At 39.1% G+C, this 19476-nt stretch overlaps 2 protein-coding genes across 2 annotated transcripts; both read right to left on the bottom strand.

Annotated features, from left to right (window-relative positions):
• Positions 1-8359: 8359 nt before the first annotated feature.
• Positions 8360-10977, bottom strand: LOC306995804 (uncharacterized protein). Its single transcript, XM_079607706.1, has 3 exons — positions 9894-10977; positions 9674-9758; positions 8360-9408 (listed from the first exon to the last, which is right to left on the bottom strand). The coding sequence occupies exons 1-3, from the start codon at positions 10071-10073 to the stop codon at positions 8987-8989; spliced, it is 687 nt and encodes a 228-aa protein (XP_079463832.1). The 5' UTR covers positions 10074-10977; the 3' UTR covers positions 8360-8986.
• Positions 10978-14376: 3399 nt separating this feature from the next.
• LOC306994791 (E3 SUMO-protein ligase KIAA1586-like) lies at positions 14377-16488 on the bottom strand (the record flags this gene model as incomplete). The annotated part of the gene is made up of 1 exon (XM_079605593.1): positions 14377-16488. One exon carries the CDS (start codon positions 16486-16488, stop codon positions 14377-14379), a length of 2112 nt encoding a protein of 703 aa, XP_079461719.1.
• Positions 16489-19476: the final 2988 nt, after the last annotated feature.

The raw sequence follows: 19476 nt of genomic DNA, 5'->3' as shown, positions 1-19476 counted from the left end.
GTCAGAGTTCTGGCTGCTGGAAGTTTTTCAAGAAAGTAGTCCTGGTTAGTTTCCGGGGCCACAAAACTGTGTGTTTCTACGTGAAAAAATTATTTGCGTTTCAAAGCTTGATTAATTTACATCACAAAAAACACGCCATACAAAATTCATACCTCAGTTTTAATCGGCACTATTTTATTTCCATTTCTATCAATCCGCGCGCGCTGCTGTCAACGTCAACAGTGCGCACGTTCCGATCAGCTGTTCAGACACAATCGATCGAATGACAAAGACGCAAAAAGTAGAAAACGAACAATGGTGCCAACTTGTAAATTCCCAGGTTGTGACCACAAGAATGTGCCGGGATCACCGTTCACATTCCATCGTTTTCCTGTTTCGGATATAGACAGCTTTGGCTGGTTGCCATCGGCTACTGCGGGAGCAAAAATATCCAGAATCAAGGATTTTCGTGTGTGCAGTGCTCACTTCAGCGAAGACGATTACATCCCCAACCAAGGAGGAAAAATAAAAATAAACAAATTTTAAAAAGTTTTGCTGTACCAGTAACACGGGTAAGCTCTATTTACTAACTTCATAGTTGTAATGCAGACAGACACTGCGTTAGTCTCCTCGTCAATCAAAAGGTTTTGTATCTGTGGCATGATGAGTTCCCATTCGTGGCAGCAATAGCTTTCAACCTCTGTTGGCATAACTTGACAATTTGAACAAGTGCACCACCATTTGTCGTTCATCCTGGCTCTTGCTACAGCTGTGGGCCCAGCATCAACTTGGACAACTTCATCTCTGTCCTCGCTCTTCCCGTTCTATCTCCATTTGCTGAAGTTCGGCATCGGTATACTCCGGTTCAAAGGTATCCCTTTGGCATTGTGCTAAAATTACTTTCATCATCATCTGTTCCGTCTGACATTGTGCTAAAATTGGTTTCATCATCAGAAGTTTCGTAGTCAGACATGTTGTCAGCGAGTCGCGCTATCAACAGCTGATCGGAACGTGCGCACTGTTGACGTTGACAGCAGCGCGGATTGATAGAAATGGAAATAAAATAGTGCCGATTAAAACTGAGGTATGAATTTTGTACGGCGTGTTTTTTGTGATGTAAATTAATCAAGCTTTGAAACGCAAATAATTTTTTCACGTAGAAACGCACAGTTTTGTGGCCCCGGAAACTAACCAGGACTACTTTCTTGAAAAACTTCCAGCGGCCAGAACTCTGACCAGGGAGGTTACCACAGAGTGGATCCGAGTGCATGCACTATAGTGCTGGTAAGGATTGCATAGAACCTCATGTCTTAAATGGGCGAACTAACCCTTTAATCTTCAAAAAACACTGCTCATTAATTCCATTCGGGACGAAACAAGTGATTGGCTTGCGCGACTGTCACTCTCTGTCGCCATGACTACCGCTGCTATTATTGGCTCTGCCCACATGCGCGCAGTCGCGCACCCGTTTTTAGGTGGGAGTGAATGGAATTAATGAGCTGTGTTTATTGAAGATTAAATACACTAGAGTCACTCAGTTTTTTATACTCTCTATTTCAGAGTACTTGCATTTTAATTATGTATTGGTATATAAAGACAGTTTAAACAAATTTGAATAAAAGTTTTTTTAGACAATTCTGACCTACCCTACCTTTAATGTGGGTTTGAAAGTAGATCAGTGTAGTCAATATGACTAAATAATGTAGAGTTTTCGTCTGAGATACAACAAGAGATCGAAATAAGGTCATTGAAGTCTTATTGAATTCCTTTTGAAGGAAAAGATCTATAATAATATTTTGTATAAGTGAATGGATAAATACAGGTTGATGTAAAGTTACAGACAATGACTGTAAATATATATAAAATATCAAAGCAAAGAATGCAAATAGAAGTGCTGCTTCAGGGTGTAAAATCTCGGTGCTCTTTGGTTGTATGGGATACAGAATCTAATGAATTAAATTAATAACTCCAAGGCACTCGAAATATGTGGAAAAAAAGTTAAAAAGCCTTTATTTAATGAATGGCTCAAAACATTAAAAATGGTGACAGATCCATAATAAATATAAAATATACATATATAAAATATGTTTTTTTGAAAACACATGTCATTTCTGGAAAAGTCTCAAGCTGGCTAGAGTCAAAAGATAGTAGATAAAGTCTGATGTTCCAAGTTTATGAAAATGCAGATTACCAGTCCTGAATACCTCTCAGAGTCTTTCTCTCATTCAAAATCAGCTAAAAGCTGCTATCTGAGCCTGTATCATAAGTGATAAGTTATTTTATAGTAAAGCATAGTGTTTCAGTTGAAAATCATAGACAGATGTTAAAAGAAATCATACTACTGGCAGGTCAGATTTTATCCATTTAGAGGGCAATTTGTATCGAAATGTTTTAAAAGTAAAACTGGATGACTGTAAAGAGGACTTTAAAATAATAATACAGACCTTAAACGACAGAAGTGACATGTTTGACAAATTTATATATACAAATATATCAGTGGGAAGTAGGTACGAGTTACTAAAACATTTGAGATTAATTCATGGTCATTATGGGCGCAAATGTAGATATCCTTGTACATACACAGACTGCCCGTTCACATCATGGAAGAGTCTTATGAGCTATACTTATAAAGCCCATGCAAAAAAAAGCTATAGATAGGAGGACTAGGGACTTTATCAAGCTAAGATATATTAATATTTTGTTTGTACAAATTTTTGTACAAATATTGTACATATTATTACACAATATGTAAAATACATCATACAGCTCAGATAGTCGTGTGTCATATGTAATTTGAAAGGTCTCAATGAGAAGAATAGCCTACAACAAGCACAATTGTTTCGGACGAGTTTTTGTACATGAAGCCTCTCAAGAACCAAATGATAGCCTATATGGATGCTAAATTTATGACGCATTCTAGCTCGTAACTTCATGACACATTCTACGATTGTGGAAAATGGCACATCATTATTTACAGCAGATGCTTATGATTAAAATGACAATCATAATCAGCATAATCCATTACTCAGAACTAATGATATTCCTATATCTTTCTAACACAAAAGGGTCATTCTACGAAAATGGTGGCTTTCCTGTCCCGGCCTCAATCACCAGGAAAAACACTTAAAAGTGTCAGATAATGACACAAAATATATGTTTTTTGTTTTAATTGAAGTGTTTTATTGTTAATAAAACATTTGTAAGACAGTTATATTGCAAACTATTTTTTATATATATTGTAGAACACGGTCAGCACCATGAAATTGGCTTGTCCCTCGGGTCAGGAGTCGTGGTTTAGTGACATATTTTGAGTTAAATAATGTATTTTGCTCCCCCTTTAAATGTCATAATACAAAGGGAAGTAGTATAGTTATTTAGTGGACTACTTAAAAAACTAAAATATAAACTAAATATTATAAATAATTTACAGGGAACACCTGTCCCTCAATTTCATGTCACTGGTGTTACAATAATAATAAAAAACACCACTTTGAAAAAATTCAACATCCTTGCCAACTTCTTCCTAGGTCAAAGGCTCAAGGTAGGCGTGGCTGTTTTGAAAAGCACATTGTGAGTGTGAACTCTCTCTTCACCTCTTAGCAATTTTATAAATAATTTGCTAATTTCATGCGAGGACTTAAGATGTGTCACTGGTGTTCTACAGTTTATAATAAGGGGAAAGGATATTTTATTAATATAATTTTTCAAATTGCATGATTAAGTGATTAATTTACAATTTAAGAAGTGTGGTTTGAGCTACTGTGGCCGCCATCTTAGATATGCCATTTTGTCTGCAGATTTGTCACTGGTGTTATCGTCACTGGTGTTACTGTTGCTGCTGGTAACACCAGTGACATGATGATAACACCAGTGACAATCAATAACATCACTAACTTTTTTCTCAACATAAGGTTTCATAAAAGCCACAACAATTATATTAATAAAGACTTGTTAGCATTTCATTACTGTTTTAATATTGTAAACACATAAAATTGCTATCCTTTTGACAGATATGTCACTGGTGTTACATTGCGTCACTGGTGTTACCGCATGGCATATTGGTTTTCTGGCATCAGAGTTGCAGTTTCATAGAATATGGTTTTTGTATCTACCTAACTGTTGCTGCATTCATTAGTAAGCATTTTAAGGATATGATCATTCAATTTTGAACACTAAACTTCAATTATTTCTAATGTTACAACAAAAAACACAATGGTAGAAATAGAAAAATGTCACACAATAGAACTTTACACATGCCTGTTTAAAGTAAATTATTACTAATTAAGACAATTTCTTAATATTACATTAACTTTTTCTTTATATGATTATGTATGCAAATTAAATAGTCAAATTACATTCTGGGAAGCCTGAATTGTCATCTAAAATATAGGTAACACCAGTGACAAAAAAGCAGCACAAGCATTTTTGAATGTAATGTAGTAAAAATATAAAAATACATTAAGCTGTCATTTAAGTTTATTTATAATGTTAAGAGGTTGACTATTATCTGACTATAGATTTTGGTATAAAAAAAAGAATTAAATTTTTAAAAAGTTGTCTGTTCAAAAAGCCACCATTTTCATAGAATGACCCAAAAATACCACAGATACACATAGCCAAGCAAGGTAGCTTTGACTTGGCCTTTTAGCTCGTATCTTCATGAAACATATCGTGAAAAATAGAACATCTTTATTTACAGCAGGAGCTCATGATTATAAAGAGCCCAAATATAAAAGAGCCTCGATATAACTCATCAATCAAATCTAAAGAAATTCCTCATGGAGTTCTAACCATAGACTGTAAAAAAATAGGTTCTAACAGAAAAAAACACAGATCCACGTAGCCATATAGGCTACTGATGAAGCACTGGCGTTGCGTTTTCACCTTCATGAAGCACTTCATGATCTTAAAAAATGGCACAAAAATATTTACAGCAGACTCTCACGATTAAAAAGAGCCCAAACTCACCATAATCCATCTCTCAGATCTAAAGATATTTTTCGTGGGGTTGCCACTCACGAACAGGCGCACACCTTGTAGATGGAGCTATGATGTCGCGTTTTCACTCATAACTCAATGAAGCATGCATAAATGGTGGAAAATGGAAATTGTGGCACATCATTATTTACGGCAGATTCTTACGATTAAAAAGAGCCCAAACTCACCATAATACATTACTCAGATCTAAAGATATTCATCATGGACTTCTAACACATGAACCTACACAGGCGGACATCCAATGAAGTATGCTTTTGTCAATTGACGTGATGCTTTGGTGTGACATATGAGCTCATCATAACTCCATGAAACATGCATGAATTGTGGAAAGTCGAACATTTTGATGGACAGCAGAGTCTCATGATTACAAAAAGCCCAAACACAACATAATCGATTGCGTTGATCACGAGATATTCCTTACGAAGTGATGCATTTAGCTAAAAAAAAAAAAAACATCTTTCCGGGATGCAATGTGTTTTCCAATGTTCCCGGAACCGTCCGTGTTGGTTCTCAAACGTGGAAAATAACACAAATGATGTATCATCTTAAAGCTTCGAATCTCATCTTTTTAATGAATCTAACCGCTTTGATAAACTCTTCACGAGCGCCGAGTAGTTCCTCTAAACTGGAGTGTACCGCCCGCAGGCGCCACCTAGCTGCGAAAAAAATCATAATCATATTTTTCAAAACTACTGCCTTGATTAACACAAAATAGGTGTAATTTGAAAGCTTAGAGTCTGAAGTTTACAATGAATGTAGCCAATTTGATTAACTCCTAAGTAGTGCTAAGTTATTTGCTGATAAATACATTTTAAAAAATCCTAATCTTTGAAATATTTTTTGAGTCAAAACATCATGCAGCTCATGAAACATTCAGAGATTGTTGAAAATGGCACATCGTTTAATACAACACATTATTACAATAAAAATTTGCCCAAAATGAACAATCTATTGTGTTGATCAAAATATATTTCTCATGGAGGAACCATTTTAAAAATGCACATCAGGGGGCGTCAAGGACTGAACAAAAATGCTTTCTTGGTTCCAAATGCTGTAACTTTTGAGAACTTTATACAATCACCACAAAATTTGATCCAGATGCAGCTCACATGTAGATGGACTTCACCCAAAAATAATTTTCCTCCTACCTTATTTCGTTCCTGAGTTATTCCATGTCAAATAAGAAAGAATAAATTTAATAAAAAATAAAAAACAATATATATTTCGTCTTTTCTCAGCCGCGTCTCAGGACGAGAATGTCCAAATGTAATGTAATGTATATTTTCTAAAACTTTAAAAAGTGTTCTATCAAACGATACCTATCTTCCTGAGTTATTGCATGTCAAAGAGAAAAGATCAATTCATAATGCCAATTCATAATAAAATTATATATATTTGTTTGTCTTTTATCAGCAGGTAAACGTTTTCTATTAAACGATACCTACCTTTTGATTCTTCTTGCTATAGTTTTGGAGTTATGAGTCTTTAGTTTTGTGTGTGTCACTCAGGAAAAAACAGCTTTAAAAATGCACTCTGTTGCAGTGTGTGTGTGCGTGCGTTAGAAAGTTTCTAGGACCAGGCCTTGATTTAAATGTAATTTTCAGATGTATACTGGATTTATTTTATTTTTTTAACAAATAAAATGAAAAAAAGTTTTGGAGGTCAGCTGGACTCCAAGGAGTGATTAAGGGTTAAATTAACCAGTTACCGTAAATCGACAGCCCTAGTTTTTCCAAATAATTCCAGTACAACCAACCGGTATTTGCAGCCATATTTGTGAACCGCTGGGAATTTAATTCAGAAACGCAAGTCTGATGATTGTAATTTTCTTCTATTAAATTCAGATAAGACTGAGATATTACTTATTGGACCAAAAACCTGTACACAGAATCTCTTAAATACAATTTGCATTTAGAAGAATGGACTGTAACTTCATCCTCCTCAGTTAAAAGACCTGGGTGTTTTATTAGACAGAAATTTGTCATATTTAAAATTTTACAAAAATAGCCGCCTTCTACCACAGAAACATTGCTAAGCTATGGAACATGCTATCTGTTGCTATCCGAACATGCTAAACGTTTGTTTATGTATCCATTCATGACCTCTAGGCTATTACTGTAATGCATTACTAGCTGGTTGTCCTGCATCCTCAATAAACAAGCTACACATGCAGCTGCTAGTTCTCACTAGGTCAAGAAAATATGATAATATAACACCAATTTTATCATCTCTACACTGCTACCTATTAAGTTCCGTATCAATTACAAAGTATTTCTACTGACCTATAAGGCCCTAAATGGTTCAGCTCCTGTATATTTAACTGATCTTCTACCGCCTAACAATCCAACACGCTCTTTAAGGTCACAAAACTCTGGGCTTCTGGTAGTAATATCTAAGTCCACTAAAGGAGGGAGGGCGTTTTCACATTTGGCACCTAAACTCTGGAATAGCCTTCCTGATAATGTTCAGGGCTCATGACTCACTTTCCGAGGTTAAACCTGCGAATCTCTTTAGCCAAGCATTCACATAATGCATCTCATAACCTTATACTCCAGTTATATCAGATCAAATGCACACGATTATCTTTGCTTAATGTTATGAACAGCAGCTACGCTAATTATTTTCTATTTGCTTCTCTGTTTTATCTCGGGATGCCCATCCTGAGGTAACGGAGTACGTCAGCTCCAGTTTGGATCAAGCATATTATGAAGACTTCAGTTGCCCCAACACCAGTATGAAGAGACAGCGCCAACTAAACTCCTGCAAGGACTTCAGATGAAGTAAGCTCTGAATCAACATGCACCAATATTTCCTAATCATGTGTTAACAAACATGTATTCATTACTTCATTGAGCTCATTGTTTCTGCCTTAAATTAATACATTGTTTAAATGAATACAGTACATTATTAGCTAAAACTGTGTAATTTCTATATGTACATTTCTGAAATGCATAAATTGGAGACAAGTAAAGCTGCTTTAGAACAATATGTATTGTGAAAAGCGCTATACAAATAAATGTGAATTTAATTTAATTGATGAGTAAATAGCAAACATACACACAGTGAATAGTATGTAGACACAGATGCCACAATGCTCAAGAATAGTCTCTGTCTCTGGGCTGTGTGTCAGGTGAACTGCTGTCTGCCATCCAGCATAATATTTTCATGTGCAGAAGTTCTGTGGTTAGCACACTACCCATGGTGAATTTCTGGCCCAGAGCTTTGAATTAGGATTTCCATGTCTAAGGACTTAATTATCATTACAAGCACCCAGTTTTATTCTATATCTTGGTTTTCACAAGATAAAAAAAAAGTATTTTTTCCAAACAGGTTTTGACCTGTCAAATAGAAAGTATTCTTTTGTTTGATGATGAACATCTTCAAAAAATAAAAGCAGACATGAAGACTGATTCTCTTAACACAAACTCTTTATTCATGCAGAGAGAATCCTGATTCCAGTAATGAAGACATACATAGGGAATCAGGAGCTACTGGAACTGCCCTGACCAACACTAAAGTGAAAGTTTCTAGTCAAGTTTTTGCATTGGTCATATGTATTTAAATTGTTTTAAATTGTTAAAAGTAATGAACTGATGTTTTGAAACAAATTCACAAAGAAACATTTATTTGAATTTAAATACAAAACCAAAAATATATTAATTTGCCACCTGAGGTAAAAGTAATAAACAGGATGGGTTCCAACTTAAAAAAGTTATTTTAAAAATTAACAAATCTGATTTTTAAAATCAAATGACGACAAAATTCTGTTCATGAATAAGTTCATAAATGCACATTCAAAACGTTTTAACATAAAACATGCACATAGTTTAGCTACCAACATTTTAGTGCAATTTGTCTGGCACAACAACAGTTAATTCACTACTGCTTCTTTTGTGGATAGTACATATATGTGTAGTCATGTGTTATTTAATAAAAAAAATTAGCATTATGGATCAGAGCAAACCTCTCAAAATAGAAAATTAATTAAAGTGGTTATACAAAGCCAATGCTAGAGGTAAGTGACTTCCAAGTGACGGTTTCTAACAAACTTGCAACTTTTCTTGTTAAGTTTCACCCTGAGACTAGTGTCAGCTTCTAGCATGATAACTCGATTTAAAGTGATTGACTGCAGCCAATAATCTCTACATAACATAGACTCTTTACCACTTATAACCTCTCTCTCTCTGTCATAGTTGCGGTGCTTCTGTGAGACATTGACCTCTAAAGTCAAAACCTCTGGATCTGAACGAGACTCACACTGATTATTGTATACACGGTAAGAGATCCTTAGATTGATCAAGTAGAGACCCTTTGTGAAGACGTGGAGGACTGTTTGGTTTTCCAGCTTGAAATTTTGGGAGTCATTGCCATCATCGATGATATTCCAATTGATGGGCTGTTCTTCTGAACAAGCATCAGACTGGTTTACAGCTGATTTAAGAGAGAAAACAAGGCAGGACTTTACAAAACACCTCTGTAAATTTGACCCTAGGTCATAAAACATTTTCCAACGGTATTTCTGAAGACATAGACCCTTAATAATGCTTATACTAAAATTACAATGTATTTGTTTAAATTGTTTCTTAAGCTTCATAAGTGGACCGTGTTGAAGAAGCCAATATACAGGATTGCATAGGCTATATTAAGTGATATTACTCAATGGTATAATCAAATAATTGACCAATATTAAACATACGTTCCAGATGTACAGTGTGTCTTATTGGTGGTTCTTCCGTTTTCAAGAAGTTTTCAGCCTCTGAATGGGCACCTGAAAATGCACCCTGAGGAAAAACAGAAGAGCAGCTATGAGTTACATGCAGACAGTTTTCAACATCTACCCTTTTTATTACATCTGAATGATGGCTGTGAACAACAAAACAATGATTTTACTTTATAATCAAAGTCTAGTATATTACCTTAGTAGTTTGTTGGTGAAACTGTAGCCACAGCAAAGTCGCCAGGAACGTTGCGAGCAGCACCGCGGTGGCCAAGCGCAGTCGTGTCTCCTGACGCTTCATGGTTTCACAATGCCGCATCAAAACCGGCATCATCTGTCCCTGCTCCAGACCAGACTCAAACATCTCGACTCGAGGCATGTGCAAGGATAATGCAACCACGTTACTTTGTCAGGCTGTCAGTGGCCCTCTTATATAGTCACGGACAGCACAGACCGCCCTTCTCTTTCCTCCCGTCAGAGAACTCATCGCTCGTCTGCATGCGTGGACGTGTTGGACATCTGGATGCAACTCAAGTTAGTCACAGAGTCAGACTCCCAGAGGAAAAGTGGTTTTCCTCAATGCTTTCTTCTTCACAGTTAGAGACGATGATTATCCGTTGTTTTTGTAATTTCTATGACATTGTCCCATAGGCTATTTCTTATGAAACAGAAGTCCATTTAAAGTCGTGGTCACTAGTTGTTTTATGGGAGAAAAACTATGCGACGATTCATTACAAATTCTCATTCAAAAAGGTGAGAGAATGTGCTTGTAATCAGGTAATTGATCCAACAGGTGTAAGATCAATATGCAAAGTTTATTTAAAAATGATAAATCCAGACAAATCCAGTCCGGGCTCGAAAGCGTGGGGGACGGCGAGCGAACTGCAGCGAATAGCCCCGCTTTACAATATTCAGCACCCATTCTGACACGCCCGGAATCGCTTCCCATGCTTTCGCACACATAGCAAGGGGCAGAATGGCCTCCGGGTTCTGATCGCCGCACTGAGACGGAGGTATCAGCGCGGCGCGCGCGCTCTCGATTTCTGAATAGGGCGGCTCGCTGACAGCGGTATGGGAAGCCAAAGTGTTAATAAACGCCTGGTCGGGCGTCTGATTGCACACGGAGACGTCAAAAGCGTGCGTTTCGACCGCCAAACATAAAAGCGCAAGTTAAGAACGTGCGCTTTGTGACCCAAAACGCGCGTCCTCGACATGTGATCTGCTATTTAAAACGCACGTTTGTAACGTGCGCTTTGGGGTCACCGAAAACGCGCGTTTATAATAACAAAAATGGGCGTCGAAAACGTGTGTTTTGACTAGGACAATACGCACGCTTTTGACGTATAAACAGGCAGTACAAAACGTGTGTGTAGTTTAATTCCAACCAGGCGAAAAGGACGCGTGAAATACGAGTTAAAATCAGTTTGAACGGGTCAGTGTCATTGGCTGCTGAAGGCTTGGGTCTAACCATTTCTGTGGGTTTAGGGGGTTTTAGCTACTGTTCATAGACTACCACCATTTAACATGCCATAGATCAGGTTGAAATAATATATTTAAATTGCAGTTTTATCAACATTTAGATAAAAATAAAATTGCCTTGTTTTTCTTCGCTCATGCCTTTGTCCCTATGTGGTTTAGGTCTCTTGTATTATCATTAAACCCAAGCAAAACAGCATGGAATTATCTATGGCAAATTTTACAGAGGATAATTGGTGAGTTATTATAATCCAATAGTTATCATTCAAGTAAAAAAAAGAGAGAGAAAAAACACAGTTTTTTATTTTCTAATTGTAACTTGGGTAACATTTTACAAAAAGGTTTCATACATTATTTAAGTACATTAGTTCACATGAATTAATAATGAACTGCATTTCTACATGTTAATTTCCAATTTCATTTTAACCTTTACTAATATTTATTAAAATCAAAAGTTGTTGTTAACACTGCGAACTAACAGGGTACTAAAAGGGTACACTTCTCAGATTAGTAAAGTAAAACAAAGTTGTTACATTTACATTTACATTTACATTTAGTCATTTAGCAGACGCTTTTATCCAAAGCGACTTACAACTGAGGACTACAGCAAGCGAGTCATCGTGAAGAGGCAAAAATAACGCAAGAAGTGCTCAAAATACAAAGTTCAGGCATTGCTCAGAGTAGCATAAGCCAAACAAGGGAGGATAAAAGGTTTTTTTTTTTTTTTTTATTATTTTTTTTTATGTCAAGTGCTCACGGAAGAGATGAGTTTTCAGTTGTCTTTTGAATGTAGTCAGGGATTCTGCATTCCGGACGAGGGTAGGGAGATCATTCCACCAGCATGGAACCGTGAATGAGAATGTTCTGGAGAGTGATTTTGTAGCTCTCTGTGATGGTACCACGAGCCGTCGCTCATTGACCGATCGCAGGCTTCTGGTAGGGATGTAGACTCGTAGGAGCGAGTGAAAGTACGAGGGAGCTGAGCCTGTGGTCGTTCTGTAAGCAAGTGTCAATGCCTTGAACTTGATGCGAGCAGCGAGTGGTAGCCAGTGCAGAGAGATGAACAGAGGAGTGACGTGGGCCCTTTTCGGCTCGTTGAAGACAAGACGGGCTGCAGCATTCTGGATCATTTGTAGAGGTTTAGTTGCACATGATGGAAGACCGGCCAGAAGAGCATTGCAGTAATCAAGTCTAGAGATCACCAAGGCCTGGGCGAGAAGTTGTGTTGCCTGCTCAGTTAGGAAGGGCCTGATCTTCCTGATGTTGTGCAGTGCAAACCTGCATGATCGAGCTGTCTTTGTGATGTGGTCTGTGAAGGTCAGATGCTCATCAAATGTTACTCCAAGGTTTCTGACCGACCTTGATGGGGTGATTAAAGTTGAATCTAGCTGGATAGTGAAGTCGTGCTGTAGAGACGAATTGGCAGGGAGGACGAGAAGCTCAGTCTTTGCCAGGTTGAGTTGCAGGTGATGTTCCTTCATCCATGCCGAGATGTCCGCCAGGCAGCTTGAGATACGTGCAGCTACTGTGGGATCATCAGGTTGAAATGAGAGGTAGAGCTGGGTGTCATCAGCATAGCAGTGGTAAGAGAAGCCATGTGCCTGTATGATGGGTCCCAGTGATGTGGTGTAAATGGAGAAGAGGAGCGGTCCAAGAACTGAACCCTGAGGAACCCCTGTAGTCAGTTGATGTGCTTTGGATACCTCACCTCTCCATGCGACCCTGAAGGACCTACCTGTGAGATAGGACTCAAACCAGTGGAGAGGAGTTCCTGTGATGCCCAGTGATGAGAGGGTGGACAGGAGGATCTGATGATTCACAGTGTCGAAGGCAGCAGACAGATCCAGGAGAATGAGAACTGATGATTTGGAGGCAGCTTTTGCGATCCGTAGGGCTTCTGTGACTGACAGCAATGCAGTTTCGGTTGAATGCCCTTTCTTGAAGCCAGATTGGTTTACATCTAGTTGGTTGGTCAGAGAGAGGAAAGATGATACTTGGTTGAAGGCAACTCGTTCAAGTGTTTTCGCAATGAATGGTAGGAGAGAGACAGGTCTGTAATTCTCTAAGAGTGATGTGTTTAATGTGGGTTTCTTAAGCAGTGGAGTTACCCGAGCCTGCTTGAATGCTGTAGGAAAAGTGCCAGTGTGGAGTGATGAGTTGATGATGTGTGTGAGTGCTGGTAGAAGTGTGGGAGAGATGGCTTGTAGAAGGTGTGAGGGGATGGGATCTAGAGGGCAGGTGGTGGGATGACTGGAGAGGAGAAGTTTCGATACCTCTTCCTCGGATAGTGGAGAGAAGGAGGAGAGAAGGTGTTTGGGAGTGGGAGGGGTTGGACTGGGTTCCTGTGTGTGTGGAGCTGAGAACTGACTGCTGACAGTTGTTGTTTTGTTGGTGAAGAAGTTAGCAAAATCATCAGCAGTTAAAGAGGAGGTGGGTGGTGGTGGAGGTGGACAGAGTAGAGAGTTGAATGTCTTGAAAAGTGTTCGTGTGTTAGCGGTGCTGTTGATCTTGTTGTGGAAATAAGAAGATTTTGCAGCATGAACATCAGCAGAAAAGGAAGAGAGCAGAGATTGATACATACTAAGGTCAGTTGTGTCTTTTGATTTGCGCCATTTCCTCTCTGTTGCCCTGAGTTTGGTCCGGTGTTCACGAAGAACCTCAGATAACCAAGGGTTAGAGGGAGTAGTGCGTGCTGGCCTGGAGGAGATAGGGCAGATATTGTCTAAAGAAGAAGTTAGAGTGGAGCATAAAGTATCTGTTGCGGTATTAACATCCAGAGATGAGAATTGTGAGGGTGAGGGGAGAGAAGATGACACCGCAGAGGAAAGATGGGAGGGAGAGAGTGAGCGCAGGTTTCGTCTGAAAGTAACTGGTAGGGGGGTTGGTGGAGCATGGGTAGAGAGTTGTAGATTGACAGTAATGAGGAAATGATCAGAAACATGGAGAGGTTTCACCAAAATGTTATATATATATAAATATATACAGGGTGCGATTTGTGAAAAAAACAGAGGGGGGGATGTTTTGAAAATTTTTATTCTAATAGCTTATCTTTCCCCACATATGAACTGTGATCATGCATAACGAAAAAACATGCAAGAATTAAATCTTATTTAACACAAAACACTTATTTATGAATGGCAAAATTAAATGGCACAACGTAGTGTGAACTTGAACATAAATAGGCTATAGTGTGCCTATGCATCATACTAGGAAAACAGACTGCCTTGATGACGGACTTCCATCGTCTTTTTCTGCTTTCCTGTGGGAGCGTCATCTGCGGCATGTCGTCCCTCTTTTACCCACATTTCTGCGAATCTCTGGGCAGGGAAGTAGGCAACCCCTGGCCCATTTAAGGAGATGAACAGTAGGTTGTTCAGTGTGGAGACGTTTAACCGGTTTCTGTCGTCTGTGAGAATACGGTTCATGGCGCTGAATCCCCTTTCACACTCAGCTGTTGACACTGGGAGTGTGGAGACAGTGATGAGTACTTTGCGCAGATTGTCGCCTGTGATGCCTTGACACTTGAATTGGTGGAATTCCTTGAGGAGTATGGTACTGGTTGCAGCCTCAACAGCGAGAGTCTTCAGAATGGTGAGAAGTTTGTTGTCTCCATATAGAATGCGCTCGTCTTCATCAGATGGCCAATTTGACGGATTTAGAGCGGCTGCATCAGAAATAATTCCGTTGTCATCCAGTCTGCGCTCAATGTTGTCGGCCAGGGAAACGAACAGTCTTTCACGAAAGACCTCTGCCTTCCGATGATTACTGTCACTTGGCTGAGAAACATTCACTCCCTTGAAAGAGTGAAAACTTTCTAATTCCTCCTTCAGGCCTCTTGCGTTCACACCATCTGCTTGCCGCATAGACCTCAGTGTTCTCAGTGCAACATCCACCTCAGCACTGGCACTGACAGCTGTGGCATCTCTCCTCTGCAGAAACAGGGACAAGGCTTGCAGGGTTTCCAGCGCATCTTTTATCAATGCCATCTCCACCAAAAAAAGCCACTGTGTCATTTTACCATGAATGCCCCAACATTTGGCTCTTTCCACGGAAGATCTGGAATTGTCTTCCATCAACACTCCAAAGAGTTTGACCAAGGCTGGATAGCTTTGCCAGAGAGCCGTCACAGACGTGCAGGACGAGGACAGCCAGCGCACATCAAATACTCTTCCTATCCTGCGAGCGTGCATGCCCAGATCGGAAGCTGCAGACTCAAACTCTCTCATATGTTTTGGGCTTTGAGAGAAAAATGAATAAAGAGAGTCAATGAACATCTGAAAATGGCTCGCCTCTGTAATGTGTTTCACAGCATCATGGACCGCAAGTTCTAACTTGTGGCTCATACAGTGAATGACGGTCAGGTTAGGGTTGATCTTCTCACGTAGGAGTGTGGCTGCTCCCTTGTATCGGCCCATCATAGCAGCGGCCCCATCTGTTGCAAAGCCAATAAGCCGGGTGCGCAACATAACTTCAGAGATGCCCTGTGTATAAAGGCTTTGGAGCAGGATGTCACAGATGGCCGATCCAGTGCACGACTGCAGCTCAACAAGTTGAAGGAAGAAGTTGCAGACCTCACCTTCATAGGGAATCCTAATGTAGATAATTAGGCATGTTTTGTTTGACACCGTTGTGCTCTCATCAATGAGAATACTGAACTTATCAGATGAGTTTTTGATAAAGTCCACAAGCTGAGTTCTCATTTTTTCTCCGATAAACATGAGCATATTACGACAAGCCTTGTCAGAATGCAGCATACATCCCAGGTTTACGCCATTCAGTTGTTGCAGTTCCACCAGCTGTGGCTGGATTTTGAATGAGAGGTTGTTTTGGCAGATCATATAGGCTGTACGTATGCAATTCTCAGTTACTTTTAAAGTCTTCTCATTGTGTTTTCTCCACAGAGCTGCACTGTTATCTACTGCCTTTTCAAATGCTGTCTCGCGTCTTCTCTGCAAAATTTCTATGCATTTGATGTGGGACTGACACTTTCCATGTCTGCTTATTTTGTCATTTAATTTTTTTGCAGACTTTGCTTTTATGCCATTAATAAATGCAGAGTCGATGTGAAGCCTCTCTTGTGTATATGGTCCTAAATCTCTAATGTCAGAGCAAGCTGTACACTGAACTGATCCGTCTGTTGTGACAGCAAGCCACTCTCGACCCTCTCTCCATTTAGCAAAGCGTCCCGGCTCAATGCAACCTCCAACAATAGCCTCAGAAACCGAATCATTTACTTGTAAGTCTGGGTTGTATGGTCCTTGTTCATTTGAGTCAACCTGTGACAGTGAGTTCTGCTGACGCTGAGAGTTGCCGTCCATCCTACCTGTAGTAACATTCTCATTTGCAGTTTTAGGATTTTTTTGCGACGGTCCTGTAAAATATGATGATATGCTGCTCTGGACCCTTTTCATTGTTCCCAGCTAGCTAGCTAACGTTAGAGTTTTCGCGCTGAAATATTACTTAAATATTTGTACTTGGCGACATTCTGAAAAGCCGTACATGGATCAAAGCTAATGGACAGGATCAAATAAATTAGCCGCAATGTCATCTATTGTCTCAGAAGGCTAGTGCTGACAGTGGGTGGTCCATTTCGGACTTTATTGTTCTATCGCACTGACAGTTCACATTACACTACTTCTATCAGCCTCTGCTGAACCACGGATTGATTGTAAAGTTAAACCATCACAGACACAGTAGAAACAGTTTTACTGCTGCTGTTAAAGTAATAACGTTAACTTTACATCGCGATGCTGAGCTACAGTGAAATGATAGAAAAGACAGATGCATTATCTCTGTGTTAGCAATTCGTCTCATTCGCGCAAACTGGACGCACGAATGAGGCTAATTTTCAGTGGTGTGACTGGGACAATAACTCTGCTTGTCATCATAGAAACAGATAATCAGATTGATATGTTTATTCCCACTTCAGTAATATGCTGATATGCTGCCTTCCTTTCGACACAGCTCCACTGCCCAGCGGACCTGCAACCGTCTCGCAAGTGTTGATAGGCTATTACTCGTGAGGTGTAACCAATCAGATAGCGCCATGGGCGTGACATTGAGCAAGTCTGCAGAGTGGCGATCACAGAGAGGCTGCGGCAGCTATATCAGAGCCAGCCACAGTAGCGCATTTTAAAATAAAAAAGACTTTAATCAAACCACGGATCCGTGATAAGTTTTGTGATCCGTCTCGCCACTAGTGTAGTAGCACTGATCACTTTGAGGGGGGGATAAATTTATCCCCACCGGGGATAAAAATAATTTAGCAGAGGTAGGGATACTTTGACCAGAAAGGGGGAAATCCCACGCATCCCCCCCCCAAATCGCACCCTGAATATATAATTATTATTTAATTTTTTTTTACAAAACATTTTCAACCCTAAAACTTCAAGAAAATCAATGTTAAATATCTGGACAAGTTCTGGGCCAGATTTTAGGTTGATGTCTCAATAAATGAGCTTTAGGAAAGATTGTATTGTGCGCAGTACAAACATTTTCCACTAGATGACATCCAGACTCCACCGATGAGATCTTCCGACTTCCATGTATGGTTTTTAGTGAACCTTATATTTCCAGACTATTCCAAATATGTATGAAGTAGACATCCTATTCAGAAATAGTTAGGGCAGTATTGTTAATATTTGATTTGAATTCAATCTCTAAAACACATATAAAAATGTATCTATGTATGTGATCTATTTTTTCCCTCACAGACACTGCTACCGCTCGCTCTCCTTGCTTGACAACACACTTACTGACGTCACTCACTTTACGCTGCAATGCTGCATTCTCGTGCATTATTCAATTAACAGTAGATAAGTTCCTCTACATCTCATCAGCAATTTCGATTTTGGCACGCTTTGCAGCAGCTTAGCTGACCACTAAGGAGCGAATGTACAGTGACGTGACAATTGCCAAATTCAAACTGTGCTTTCGTGCTATGGCTGGCGCTGAGCCAAATACGGACCAAATACTCCGGTCAATTTTAACATTGAGCTCATTTTTTTGTAATTTTTTTTGTAAATGTGCACAGCCAATGTGAGTGATTCCTTCAGAGTGAACACGGTGAATTTGACTGCAGTAGATGTGAAAGATATGAATAAAAGTGATGATAATTCAGCCAGCGAACATACCCATATTTACTTCCTGTTTCGAGTTCTCCACTGTTGCCTAGTTACCTATGATCACGCGCGTGAACTCGATAACTCGACTCTGCAGGAAAATGTACAAAAAAAATTAGCTCAATGTTAAAATTGACCGGAGTTCTCTTTTAATCCCGCTTATCATACCATAACACAATTGTTTATTTTAGATTTCAGATATTTAAATACATATAATTTATAGCAAAACAATACATTTATAGTTTGTAAAATACACAATGGTGTCTATGGAAGCAGCAATAAACAATCCTTTCAAATATATTTGCCGACATATTTAATTCATATCAGATATACACAGTGTAAGTCAGTCAACCATAAAGTTTATTCTTCTCCCAGTTCACCGACCACTTACTTTCATTTATTTCGGGAGAAACGGATTAATTCAGGAAGAAACCAACCCTAGAAGAAGCTTGTCGTTTTATTGTTAACTGTTAAATTACTTTACATCGTCAATCTTTTTTCACTTAATTTTTCCTCGCAGCCACACTACTCAGTTGGACACCGCAACATTGTTTAATCCCTTTTCAATGAAAATCTCTAACATTTTTACAAAAGTATCTTTAAAATACAGTGTACTCGACTCGGACTCAAACACAGGACTCGAGACTCGACTCGGACTCGAACTCGGGTAATGGTGACTCGACTTGGACTCGACTCGGACTCTTCTTTGGTGACTCGGACTTGGACTCGGACTCGAACACTGGGACTCGAGACTCGACTCGGACTCGACAGTTGGTGACTCGACTACAACACTGGCTGTAGCTGTGTTTTGTGATTTTTAATTATTTAAAAAGCCATTCATTTATATGACTTTAAAAAAAAAGTATTTTATTGACAAAATATTTTTGCCCCTCACATAAACCCACCTATGGGGCATGTTGTCACATTTCACATTCATTCTTTCGGGGTAAATTAAGAAAAAAAATATGCACTGCATTAATGAAACAAAACCACATAATTGTTCTAGACATGTGGAAAATTAATGTGGGAAAAAATAAATACTCTGAACCCCAAGTAAATTTACACAAACTGAAAAAGTCAAAAAAATGTTAGGTTGTGCCCCTCTCCCATAGGCTATTCCTTTTTCGAATTGCCTAAAAAACCACCTCATGCGAGCTTAACTTTTTGCGATATTTATGGGAGTTT

The sequence above is a fragment of the Phoxinus phoxinus genome, assembly GCF_949152265.1.
Source record: "Phoxinus phoxinus genome assembly, chromosome: 3".
In the NCBI taxonomy this organism is placed as follows: Eukaryota; Metazoa; Chordata; class Actinopteri; order Cypriniformes; family Leuciscidae; genus Phoxinus; species Phoxinus phoxinus.
This window is presented reverse-complemented; position numbering and strand designations above follow the sequence as displayed.